This window comes from Poecilia mexicana, unplaced genomic scaffold (assembly GCF_051168715.1).
Source record: "Poecilia mexicana isolate PSO_F unplaced genomic scaffold, ASM5116871v1 scaffold_8, whole genome shotgun sequence".
Classification (NCBI taxonomy): domain Eukaryota; kingdom Metazoa; phylum Chordata; class Actinopteri; order Cyprinodontiformes; family Poeciliidae; genus Poecilia; species Poecilia mexicana.
Window position 1 is genome coordinate 18,783,553 of NW_028263377.1, and position 13,032 is coordinate 18,796,584.

A 13,032-nucleotide genomic window follows, 5' to 3' on the forward strand; every position below is an offset into this window, starting at 1 on the left:
GCTTTATGGTACAAGTTTCTCTGATCTTTAGACAGCCACACCCATCAACTCTGCCTGACATCTGCCAGAGAAGACATTTGATATGACACTGTTTGATGCATTGTGGCGCTACAAAAAAACCAAAAACTTTTATCAAGTTTCAGCGCAGACACAGAGCCTGGGGTCACTGGTGTATTAAAAAAATCTATCCATCCATTATCATACACGCTTATTCCTAGTGGGGTGACAAGGGGTGCTGGTGCCTATCTCCAGCGGGTGAGAGTTGTCCATTGACGTGCCAGTCCATTAACATGACAGTTATGTTTTTGGACTGTGGGAGGAAGCCGGAATACCTGGAGAGAAACCATGCATACAGGGAAAACATGCAAGCTAAATGAAGAAAAAGACCCCGGGCTGGGATTCGAACCCAAGATCTTTTTGGTACAAGACAATAATGCTATCAACTGCACCACTGCGCAGATAAAAGCAATTTATTCAAATATTTTAAAAAAATAAAATAACAACAACTCTTAGCCTGGGGAGGAAGAAGTAAAGCCTGGTAAGCCAGGCTTTATTTTACTTGTGCGCATGTTGTCATAAGATATTGACTTAGCATTTTTTCTTGGTACAAGGACAATAACACATGGCTTTGGGATTGAGAATTTAATTTCTGGGAAAGAGGGGTGCTGTGTGGAAGATATCATATTTTATAGGTCACCTGTCTAATTTATTTGATGACTGCTCACATTTTCAGACGGGGGTATAAGCTAGAGCAGCACAATCCAAAATAGGACGGCATCTACTACTGTTGCCTCGTGTGTGAGGGTGCAAAACAGATGACAGAGTACTTATAAGGCGGACCATGTGAACGTTGGCTGAGTTACTGACTTGAAGCATCTGTTTTAACCATAGCTACATGTTCAGTTTTACTATGCAGTAGATGCAGGGGTACAGTGTAGCAAGTAAATATAAAATATCTTCCTGAGACAGTAAGTGTTTGAAGAAGCCTTTACATATTTGAAAATTGGATTTGCTTTTGTTTCGACGTAAATTCTTCTTGGAAGAGCATTGCACACATAATTTAATAAAACAGTGTTGAATGTCTTTTTCTGCTAAGATGTAGAAGATCAAAGAGAACTAAACTTTTTAAATTTAAAAAAAAAAAAATTAGGATGATCCCATTCACATTTAAGAAAAAAATGTTCCTTTAAAAAGTTAATATATTCCTTGTTGCAGTCCGTGCAGTTGCCTAAGTTCACTAAATGCAAGACACAGAACTACTTTTAAATGTGTCCTTAAAGATATTCTAGCTTCAGTTTTATCTTGTGCATGGCAGTTTCAGTGTGTATATTTTTTAATCAGGTTTATATTCCTCTTAATGAGTTAAGAAATTCCTTTAGTGTTGTAATGAAACTTGGTTTATGAATGTATTAAAATACTGTAAAAGAAAATGCTTCACTTGTCCTTTTATTTAAAACACAGATGTCGCTTTGCTTGTGTTATTTTATAATATTTGACCACATACAAAGTTATAAAGCTGGCCTTGTGCTTTCTACTTTGTAGTGTGGAGTATAATACATTTTTTCATCAAGTCATTTAGCCTCTGGTTTTGCACAGGGGTTTACATAAAAGTATTGGAATTGTTAAGGTCATTTAGCCAAAAATACCTTTTGATATTAATCCTCAGTGGACATTATTTTTACCGTTGGTGGGTAAACTGACAACATTCCAACGTTATTCAAAGTTAGTGTTTGATCACAATCTGACTTTTGTCTTTCTCTGGTGATAAAAAATCATTCTTACTTTAGAAAACAAAAGAAAGCTGGTTTTAAAAGATCTCTTCTCTGTTGAGGAAACATAATGAGGAAAAATCTATCCTTTATGGATAAGTGACTAACTCGTTCTAAAGTTATATTTCAAGAAAGTGAAACAAAACCATTGAATGGTATTACATTTTAAATATATTTATTGAAATAGTACATTATATGATGACAATTTATAGCTAGTTCATATTATATGAACTGCATTATAATGTTCCACAATGGAGGGTGTCTATTACTCAGCGCTGTCAGACTAGAAAAAAAGAAGAAAAAAAATGAATCAGTATAAGATGCAAACATTAAGGTAGACAGTTTTCTCTCAGAAAGAAAAAGATAAAATATTTATCAAATAAAAATAGCTCTGCAAATATTCATTAAATTCCAAAGTCAATCATGAAACGATATAGTCAAAGAGCTTGTGCTTATGATATCATTTTTTTGAGATGTGATCTCACCTTTCCAGTGTCACGGCTCTTGGCTCTGAGCTTGTTGACCTGAGACTCAGCGATGTCAGCACGCTCCTGAGCCTCCTCCATCTCATGCTGGACCTTCCTGAGCCTGGACATGTGGGTGTTGGCTTGTTCCTCCTGAAGGTTTTGAGATACCAATTATTTTAGTTTACACAAAATGCCAAATTAAAGCTTGGTAACGTGCTAACTTAAAGGGGGCATTGTTTGGTGCCAGACAATCAGTCATTTCACTTACCGCCTCCTCAGCCTGTCTCTTGTAGGCCTTCACTTTGAGCTGCAATTTGTCCACCAAATCCTGAAGTCTTGCAAGATTCTTTTTGTCCTCCTCGGTCTACATAGATGAACAAAAGGTTTGTCAAGACTTATTCCAAATAACACAACAATTAATACAGAGTTAAATAATATTATTTTTTTGGTTTTAGAGGCACTTAATAAGTGCTTAGAAAACACAGAATAAAATAGTCACCTGGTAGGTCAGCTCCTTAACTCTCCTCTCATATTTGCGGACTCCTTTAACAGCATCAGCTCCACGTCTCTGCTCACCTTCAACTTCAGTCTCCAATTCTCGGACCTGTTTAAAAGGAAACAATTTAATATCACTACAAGTTATTTACACCACATGAATTTACAGAAAAAGTTGTTCATACCCTCTGCTCCAGTTTCTGGAGCTGCTTCTTGCCACCCTTCATGGCGAGGTTCTCAGCCTCATCCAGGCGGTGCTGCAGGTCCTTGACTGTAACCTCCAGGTTCTTCTTCATCCTCTCCAGGTGAGCACTGGTGTCCTGCTCCTTCTTCAGCTCTTCAGCCATCATGGCAGCCTGAAGAAATGGTTTGTCACCGGTTTTGGGTTAAAACCAGTTAATAAAAAGGGGTTGCAATTAGATCATGTTTGATATTTAGACTGACATCAGTAATAGCCTTTTTGGCCTTCTCCTCAGCGTTTCTGGCTTCCTGAACTGCATCGTCCACCTCACCCTGAACCTGGACCAGATCACTTTCCAACTTCTTCTTGGTGTTCAGAAGGCTGGTGTTCTGAAAGTTAATCAGAATGATACAATTTAGAAGTGTGGCTTGCATGACTTGGAAAGGCCTGGTTTCTTGTGAATAACTAAAACCCAACCTGAGAGTGCAGCAGTCCAACACGCTCACTGGCATCGACCAACTCCTGCTCGGCCACTTTACGTGATCTTTCTGTTTGCTCCAGAGCGGCTCTCAGCTCCTCAATCTCAGCTACCATCAGACCGTTCCTGCGCTCCACCATGGCCACCTGCTCCTTCATGTCCTCCTGACCTCTGACAGCATCATCAAGGTGCAGTTGGGCATCCTAACAGCAATATAAATTTGGATGTTAGAATGGTTTTCCTCTAAAATTCTTCTAATTTTTGTTCAATAACAAACTCACCTTGAGTTGTCCCTGGACATTCCTCAGTTGTTTCTGGGCCTCGGCAGCCTGTCTGTTGGCGTGGCTCAGCTGGATCTCCATCTCGTTCAGGTCTCCCTCCATCTTCTTCTTGACTCTCAGGGCATCATTCCTGCTCCTGACCTCAGAATCAAGAGTGCTCTGCATGGAGTCAATCACCCTCTGGCTGTTTCTCTTGATCTGCTCCATTTCTTCATCCTTCTCTGCCAGCTTCCTGTCAATCTCGCTCTTGACCTGGTTGAGCTCCAGCTGGACGCGGAGAATCTTAGACTCTTCATGCTCCAGGGTGCCCTTGAAAGGTCAAGCATATAACAAGGTTAGATGACAGACATATAAAGGTATGAGAGTATGCATATGTAGATGTATTTTATAAATTGTTGTTTATTTGACGAGAAATGTTTTACCTCAGCTTCTTCCAATGCAGCTTGAATTTCAGACTTCTCAGTCTCCACAGTCTTTTTAGCTTTCTCCAGCTCATGGATGCTCTTACCAGTCTCACCGATCTGTTCAGTCAGATCTGAGATCTCCTCTGCAATCAAAAGTGAATAAAAAAAATGAAGATATATTGTACAAATCTGCCAAATATAAACTTTTAAGAAATTTCTGAATTAATCATTCACTATTAGGTTTATCAATAGAGAATTGATAACACTAATGGAGGCTGAAGCATAAAAATGATCTGTGTCTCACTAATTTTGGAGTTGCTCAACTCCTTGAATAATCAGGAATTACATACGCTGCAGGTTCTTGTTCTCTCTCTTCATGGTCTCCAGTTGGTCCAGAGCCTCTTCATAGGAGTTCTTCATCTTGAACAGCTCAGTGCTCAGGGAGCGAGCCTCCTTTTGGGCTCCTTCCAGCTCAGCCTGGCTCTCCTCATACTTCTGCTTCCACTCAGCAAGAACCTACATTTATATGGATAGAGCAATTGATTTAAGTACAATCTTAAGTACAATGTCTTGCCTTGGGTAAAGACAATTTTAGGTTCAAGAACAGTACCTTGTCAAAGTTCCTCTGCTTCTTGTCAAGGTTGGCAGCCAGAGAATTAGCTCTCTCCACATCAATCATGAGGTCCTCCACCTCACCCTGGAGCCTCTGCTTGGTCTTCTCCAAAGAGGCACACTTGGAGTTCACAGCCTCAATGGATTCCTCAGCCTCCTGCAAGCGCTGGGCAAGCTTTTTCCTGGATTAAAAAATTGTGTTGTTTGGCAAGAACACATGATAAAAATGACACATAATTAAACTGAGACATTCATTATGACTCACTTGGCCTCCTCCAGCTCCTCAGTGCGCTGGATGGCATCAGTCTCATATTTGGACCTCCACTGAGCCACCTCACTGTTGGCCTTAGACATGCCTCTCTGCAGCTCAGCTTTGGCCTCCTGCTCCTCCTCAAACTGCTCTCTGAGCAGATCACAGTCATGGCGGGCTGACTGAACAGCATGGGCCAGGGCATTCTTGGCCTGGATAACACAAGTTGAGTGTGGAATGATTTGTCTATTGACCTCATAATACATGACAGAAGAAAATATAAACAGACTTTTCTACCTTCACTTCCTCCTCAATGTGTCTCTTGAGCTCCTCAATCTGCTGAGTGAAAGCCTGCTTGCCTCTTGTCAGCTGAGAAACAAGAGCCTCTTTCTCCTCAAGTTGACGACCAAACTCACCTTTGAAAGTCATAAATACATTATTTCTGAAAATTTTGAATCAATGTAAAACACTGGTTTAAGGTCAGGTGAATTACCATTCTCCGTCTGGAGTCTTGCTTTCTGTCCATTAATGTCATTCAGCTGGCGGACATTCTCATCATTTTTAGCTTTGATTTCACTGAGTTGATCCTCAAGAGTTCTGCACATTTTCTCCAAGTTGCCCTGAACCCATTAGAAGTTAATGTAAAAGGTAATTATGAACCACAATTTGTGTGTCTGACATTTGTAAAACATGTACTATCCACTCACCTTGGCTTTTGCAACAGCCTCCATGTTGCTGGACAGGTCATCAATCTCCATCTTGTACTCACTCTTCTCCTTCTCCAGCTTCTGCTTGACGCGCTGCAGGTTGTCGATCTGCTCTCCCAGCTCAGCAACGCTGTCGGCCTGCTTCTTGCGGAGAGCTGCAGCGGTGGCTTCATGCTGCAGGGTGGACTCTTCAAGGTCACGGCGCAGCTTCTGGAACTCAGCCTCACGCTTCTTGTTCATCTCAATCTGAGCAGCTGTGGCTCCACCAGCCTCCTCAAGCCTCTCGCTGATCTCCTCAAGCTCCCTGGACAGGTCAGCTCTCTGCTTCTCTACCTTAGCTCTAGCAGCCCTCTCAGCCTCAATCTCCTCTTCCAGCTCCTCAATGCGAGCCTAGAAATCAAATGCATTGAAGTAATCACTCAAGATCACTCTGCGAATCACTGAAAAAAATTCAGCCAGGGGCAATTAAGGTTAAACAGTATTACCTGAAGTTCCTTGATCTTCTTCTGAAGCTGAGCTCCAAGGGACTGTTCATCCTCAATCTTGCTGAGAAGCTGGCTGATTTCAAAGTCCTTCCTGGATTTCAAAGAGCAGTGTTGAGCTCAATTATCTGACATGACACTAACACATGTTGAAAAATAAAGATAGTCTGCACTCACTTCTTGATCTTTTCATCAGACTGCTGCTTGTCATTCTCCAGATCCATAATGGATTCCTGGGCCAGTTTTAGATCTCCTTCAAGCTTTCTCTTGGCCCTCTCAAGGTCCATACGGAGTTTCTTCTCTTGCTCCAATGAACCCTCAAGCTATTGTATAATAGGTACATTCAAACACAGTAATCAGTACAAATCCTGCATTATTAGGCTAAAGCCTAATGAGGAAGACGAATAAACCGCTTTCTTACATCGTCCACTTGCTGTTCCAGCTTTGTCTTGGCCTTGGTCAGAGTGTTGACTTTGTCTTCCTCTGCCTGGAGATCATCCAGTGTTTGCTGATGGGCCTCTTGGAGGGCTTTCTTCTCCTTGGTGAGCTTGGCAATGGCCTCATCTTGAGTTGCCATCTCCTCTGTCAGGTTTTTCACCTAAAGGTTTTGAAATACCCAATTTTAATTGAAGTATAGTGTTGTAGATTTCATTAATTCTATGGATTGGCTTATTATATTCTGATAATAGTGTGTCAGTGATGTGAACCTTGTTTTCAGTGGCATGTTTCTCCTTCTCCACTTTAGCCAAGGTGAGCTCCAAGTCATCAATGTCCTTCTTCAGCTCAGAGCATTCATCCTCCAGCTTCCTTTTCTTGGCAGTCAGCTCAGCGTTGATTTCCTCTTCATCCTCCAGTCTCTCACTTGTCTCCTTGAGTTTGGCCTCAAGCTGGATCTTGCTCTTAATCAGCCCTTCACACCTTTCCTCAGCATCTGAGAGATTCTCAACTTCCTATGATTGAGAATGGGTAAAATAATGTTAACGTTCTCCTTTTATTTAAATAGTTCTTTATTTATATCAGAATCCATTATTTGACAATATCTGGACAATGTTGACAGAAATCTAGTATTTATAGCCTCAGTCTCAAAACATAACCCCACTCTTGTGTTAAGTACAGAGTTGAACATGGGAACTATATGGTTTAATAATCATACATGAATAAAAGAAATCTTCCTACTTACAGCAGCCACTTGGAGCTGCAAGTCATTCTTCTCCTGGAGCAGGGAGACCATTTTCTCCTCTAGTTCCTTCTTCTTGGCCAAAGCAGTAGCCAGGTCTGTCTGCATTTTTTCATAGTTCTCCTTCATATTCTGCAACTCCTTCTCAGTCTCAGCACTCTTCAGCATAGGCTTGATCTTGAAGTACAGGGTCATCCATGGCCAGTTCTTGACATTCATGAATGAACGGATGTTGTATTGGATGGAATAGATAGCCTCTCTGGTTGAAAAATCAGTTAATCAAAACAAAATATCAGTTTTACTAAAGAAGGATCTTGTTTTAAAAGAGAACGACAACTTTTTAGCAGTCAAAATAATGCTCCCACCTCCTCTCCATCATTTTCACAAACTCCTTCCTCATAACATATCCTCTGCAGAGAGCCTGAGTCATGGTAACCAATGAAGCCAGTTTTTCATCTCTCATCTCCTCAAGAGTACCCAGAAGACCAGCTTTGAAGAACACCTATATTAGCAAAACTTTGCAAGTTAAAACACATGGACACAACGGAATTTTTCCCAGCAATGTCATTAATGTATTTTTCCAACATACCTTAGTGTGTCCAAACTTGTACTGAGTGTGGTCCACATCAATGGAGCCCAGCAGCTTCTCTGAAGCCTTCTTGTTGTCAATAAACTGTCCCTCAGGGATAACACTGGCATTCAATACCTTGTATCTATGAGAGAAGGTGGATTTTGCTTTTTTCCATCTTCACATCTGAAAACATTTCTTCACATTCAGAAAGACAACAGCAGCTACCTCTGCTTGAAGTCACCGTAGAGGATTCTGCTAGGGAAGCCCTTTCTGCAGATCCTGATGCCCTCCAGCACACCGTTACACCTCAGCTGGTGGATGACCAAGAAGTTCTCCATAAGACCTGAGGGTTGGTCATATATTTAGTGAAAAATAATTCAACAGTGTCTTCAAACAATATATTGTAAAATTTCTTAATGTCAACTTAATGTCAAATTTCTACGACTGAGCTTCTTACCTGGGGTCTTTGACTCATTGGGAATCAGGCAACGCACAAAGTGAGGATGAGTGCTCCTCAAGTTGGTCATCAGCTTGCCCAAGTTCTCCTGTAGATCAGCATCATAAAATTATTCCATAGATGATTTTAAACCATTACTTTTCTGACAGTTCTCAAAAAAATGTCCATACCCTGAAAAGAGCAGACACAGTCTGGAAGGAACCACCCTTCTTCTTGCCACCCTTCTTGCCACCACCAGCCTCAGCTGAAATTATGACAGTGAAAACAATGGTAGTCAAACATTACTTTTTCTAAGCTCTCTTTACAACATGATTTCATGACATTTATTTCAGATATGTTTAAAACTAATTCAATTTGCACAATTGAGGTTTCACTGAACAAAAAGCTCCAATAAAATGATTGTTAGTATCTTTCTAGACCACTCTGTATTTTCAGGGTTATTCTCACGTGGCAGATTAATCTACTTAAATGAGAGTTATCTGTTTTACTGACACATACCCTCGGCTCCAGCATGAGCTGCATACAGGAAGCACATCAACTTGTTTCCAGACTTCTGGTAGAGCTGAACCACTGAATCATTCAGTGGGTCCTTGTTCTTGTCCAGCCAGCCAGTGATGTTGTAGTCCACTGTACCAGCATAGTGAACCAGGGAGAAGTGAGCCTCAGCTTTGCCCTTTCCAGGTTTGGGTTTCTCAAAGGCCTTGTTCTTGCCAAGATGCTGATCAATCAGCTTGTTCTTGAAAGTTGTATCAGAGGCTTTGGGGAACATGCACTCCTCTTCAAGGATGGAGAAGATGCCCAATGGCTGTGAATAATTTCCAAATTAAATTACAACTCAAATTTAAAATGACGTATCATATCCATAAAAAAATGGGATATTATTATTTTAAGCTGAGTAATACAGCAACTCACCTTCTCAATAAGCTCAATGCAGGCAGCCAAGTCCATACCGAAGTCAATGAACTCCCAATCAATGCCTTCCTTCTTGTACTCCTCTTGCTCCAGGACAAACATGGTGTGGTTGAAGAACTGTTGCAGTTTCTCATTGGTGAAGTTGATGCAGAGCTGCTCCAAGCTGTTGAACTGTAATTATTGAGAGTTTTTTTTTATTAATTGGAAATCAACACTGTTTCATAAAACATTTTTGAGGTTTTCTTCACTCACATCAAAGATCTCAAAGCCAGCAATGTCCAAGACTCCAATGAAGAAGGCTCTCGACTGCTTTGTGTCCAGCATCTCATTGATACGGATGACCATCCACAAGAACATTTTCTCATAGACAGACTTGCACAGAGCGCTGACAGCATTGTTGACCTAGAAGTGAAAATTGTCAGCTTTTCTTAGTTAACAAATACAAATAAACAAACTGCTTAGAATCACAGCTGGTTTAAATTACCTGTGGGACGGTCTGACCTTTGGTGACCATCTCATTTCCGACTTTGACTCTTGGGTAGCACAGAGCCTTCAGCATATCAGCTGAGTTCAGACCAAAGAGGTAGGCAATTTTATCAGCCACTTTTGGAAAGAAACAAAACACATGGTTAAAAAAATAATGTAATTTTAAACTTTTTTCTCTGTACAGGATTTGAATGGTGATGTTTTATAAATTACCCTCAGTGCCATCTGGTTCAGCCTGCTCCTCACGCTGCTTCTGCTTGAACTTCATGTTGCCATGATGCATCACAGCACCAGTGAGCTTGTAGATGTTGAACTTCTCCTCAGCAGTGAAGCCCAAGATATCAATAGCAGTCTATGCAGAGAAAAAAAGTTTCAAGTACACTACACACATGTTTTAAGAAAATTGTTTTTTAAAATACTCAAATATTCTTTTACATCTGTAGCGATGAACTCCTCCACATCATTGATACTCTTGACAGTGATTTCACCTTGGCTGATCATTGGGAAGTCATAGGGGTTGGTGGTGATCAGCAGAGCATCTGAAACAACAGAAGCAAATCATTGTAGCTTCTTTGTCTTATAAGTTGCACTTTTCTACATTCAAATTTCAAGTATTTGATCATTTACCAATGAGCTCAGGCTTGTGGCCTGTCATAAGCTGATAGAAGATATGGTAGCTCCTCTCAGCAGACAGCTGGAAGGTGACACGGGACTTCTCCAGCAGATCTAAGAATTACATAAATATAAGTAAGCACTTTGATAAGGAAATCATTGTACAGATTATACATTAATAATAGATAACACTGATTACATCATATATTTTACTTACATGTTTCAATATCAGCTGAGGCCAGCTTTCCACTTGTACCAAAGTGGATCCTGATGAATTTACCCTAAGCAAAATTAATAGCAAGTGTTATATTCTAAAATCAAGCATTAACTATCAATGAACATTTAAGCATTGTCGCAACTTACAAAACGGGAAGAGTTGTCATTCCTCACAGTCTTTGCATTACCATAAGCCTCTAGCAGAGGGTTAGCAGCAACAATTTGGTCCTCAAGGGAGCCCTGCACATTGACAGTTGTGAATATTTTTGCAGTACGCACCTAAGTGGAGACCGGTTTCTTCTTAAAACGTATAATCACCTGGATTTTTCCAGCAGCTTGGGGCGCTTGGTCCTTTTTGCCACCAAGAGCTGCAATTGTTGCAAAGTACTGGATGACACGCTTGGTGTTGACAGTCTTGCCAGCACCGGATTCTCCGCTGAGGTACAAGAGACACATTTTGACTTATCAACTTCATTTTTGTATGTTTTATAAAACATGTTTCAATTGAATTTGTGCAACACTTACGTAATCAGGATAGACTGGTTCTCACGATCTGCAATGTACACCATAATACTTTAGTAGCTGCTTTAAGTTCATGTCAACGTGAGTATGTCCTTTCTTTTCATTTCTTTTGTGAAAACACTTTAGTCTTTGCTTTACCTGTGAGCATGAACTGATAGCCATTGTCAGAGATGGAGAAGATGTGGGGTGGAGCCTCAATCCTCTTCTTGCCTCTGTATCCTGCTACAACAACAGCATCATACACAGGCAGCCACTTGTAGGGATTCACGACCACACAGAACAACCCGGAGTAGGTCTGTTACAGAAGAAGAGATAATCTATGTTTAGCCATTTCAGTGAATACACAGATACGATTTCTCCTTTTAAGTTCTTTGAAATGCAGCTGAGAACTCACGTAGATCATCCAGGATGCATAACGCTCTTTGAGGTTATACAACACACAAGGCTCGTTGAGGTGGGTCATCATGGCCATGTCCTCAATTTTGTCGAACTTTGGAGGATTTCTGGGGTGGATGTCATCCTCTTTGACTGTTACAGTCTATTGAAAAAACAAATGATTTCCCCCCCCAATGATTTCATTTAATTCATGCAGTGTTTTTATTTTAAGTGGAGTTTGTAAGTTTTTTTTTAATAATATGATTAATAAGAATATTTACCTTTTTCGATTCCAGTGTTTCAACAGTGGCTTGGCCACCCTCCCTCTTTATGACTTTGCACTTGAGATACATTTCATCAGCATCCGCCACGAAATAATCTGTTTTAGCATCAAATGGAGCGGTCTGAGCCTCAATCCTCTCCCTTTCTGGCTTCCGGAGGTAAATGGCCGCTGGGCCATAGGCCTCCATCTCCGCATCTGTGCTCATGGTTGCAGTATTTGTGGAGCCTAAACATATGAAACATTTTTAATATAGCCACACAGTAAAGATAAAACAAAATTACATTAATATAAATTCATAACTGCCTCCTGAAAAATTACCTCAGCTGATGCAAACAGAAATACTTCAGTGTCCTGAGGTGCCAAGGTGCTACAAAGTAAAAAACATAGTTGGGCAAAGTTTTTGTAAAGATATTATAAGTATGTAAGATATTCTAGTGTTTTTGGTGTATAATTGTCCAATATAGAAACTGTATGTGTTCATAGATTTTAACTCAAAAGTAATCAGTAAAGAATGTTTTACATAAATGAAGTGGTTTGCTGTTAAATTGTATCATAAAAAATATATGGGATAACTGTACTACACTCACCTGTCTTAGAGGCCTGCCAGTTAGAGCAAATGTCTTGGGCTATTGCTTTTATATTCAACAGCCCAGCCTCCTCAGCATGTTGCCTGCTCAGTTTGGTCATGAATGTTTGACACATCATTGCTTGACGTTGATGCTGTCCGAAATAAACAATTGTTTCATATTTCAGGATCCCACAGCAAATGGGTTGTCTAGATTAGTTTTAATTAAATAAATAATTAATTAAAACTACATCAGTATTACATGTGGATTCTATAATATTTGATGTTCTATACAATTTTTTAACTTGATTCCTTTAAAAGAAAATTGTGACGCTTCTGCCGTATTTGATTTATGTAGTAGTAAATCAACGGCTTGCCCCCTTAACAAAATTTTAATCTTGACTGTGTTTATAAAAAGGTATTGGTCATGTTTACAGTTTACCTCCTGGTCATTTGCAAGAATGTACTTAATTGTTGAACGATGATGTGTTTAGACGAGGTTTATAGGTCACATATGTGAACCTTATACATTTTTATATCAAATTTACAAGGTTTCTCTGAAGGACTGAAATGCCTCAGACATCCAAAATAGAAAGTTAATTAATGGACTTTCCTTTTGAACTGGATAGGTGTTATAAATCTTCTTGGAATGGAGTTTGAAATAAATCCAGCTAAGGTCATTTAATACCATAAAAAAATGGTTCTCATAAATATTATGAATGACCATGGT

General features: G+C 40.0%; 1 protein-coding gene across 1 annotated transcript; it reads right to left on the minus strand.

The window, feature by feature from the left end:
- Window positions 1–1,902: 1,902 nt before the first annotated feature.
- Window positions 1,903–11,988, minus strand: LOC106913408 (myosin heavy chain, fast skeletal muscle-like). Its single transcript, XM_088007616.1, has 39 exons — window positions 11,736–11,988; window positions 11,474–11,617; window positions 11,218–11,374; window positions 11,083–11,110; window positions 10,876–10,993; window positions 10,705–10,797; window positions 10,559–10,622; window positions 10,357–10,455; window positions 10,165–10,268; window positions 9,943–10,081; window positions 9,728–9,846; window positions 9,496–9,645; window positions 9,244–9,414; window positions 8,830–9,136; window positions 8,502–8,575; window positions 8,332–8,419; window positions 8,100–8,217; window positions 7,893–8,016; window positions 7,669–7,805; window positions 7,307–7,562; window positions 6,834–7,076; window positions 6,548–6,724; window positions 6,304–6,449; window positions 6,130–6,220; window positions 5,645–6,034; window positions 5,431–5,557; window positions 5,235–5,353; window positions 4,953–5,149; window positions 4,686–4,869; window positions 4,426–4,591; window positions 4,094–4,218; window positions 3,672–3,980; window positions 3,390–3,593; window positions 3,176–3,301; window positions 2,917–3,087; window positions 2,736–2,840; window positions 2,505–2,600; window positions 2,255–2,386; window positions 1,903–2,052 (listed from the first exon to the last, which is right to left on the minus strand). Exons 1-39 carry the CDS (start codon window positions 11,940–11,942, stop codon window positions 2,035–2,037), a joined length of 5,823 nt encoding a protein of 1,940 aa, XP_087863742.1. The 5' UTR covers window positions 11,943–11,988; the 3' UTR covers window positions 1,903–2,034.
- Between the last annotated feature and the right edge of the window lie 1,044 nt (window positions 11,989–13,032).

What these genes read in the sequence shown, in the direction of transcription:
- LOC106913408 (XM_088007616.1), bottom strand. Translation starts at nt 11,942, where the DNA reads ATGAGCACAGATGCGGAGATGGAGGCCTATGGCCCAGCGGCCATTTAC. An exon ending in CCACAAGCCTGAGCTCATTG is followed by an intron (nt 10,269 to 10,356) that starts GTAAATGATCAA and finishes CTGTTGTTTCAG; the next exon opens with ATGCTCTGCTGATCACCACC. An exon ending in CAATGAGTCAAAGACCCCAG is followed by an intron (nt 8,218 to 8,331) that starts GTAAGAAGCTCA and finishes ACCAACCCTCAG; the next exon opens with GTCTTATGGAGAACTTCTTG.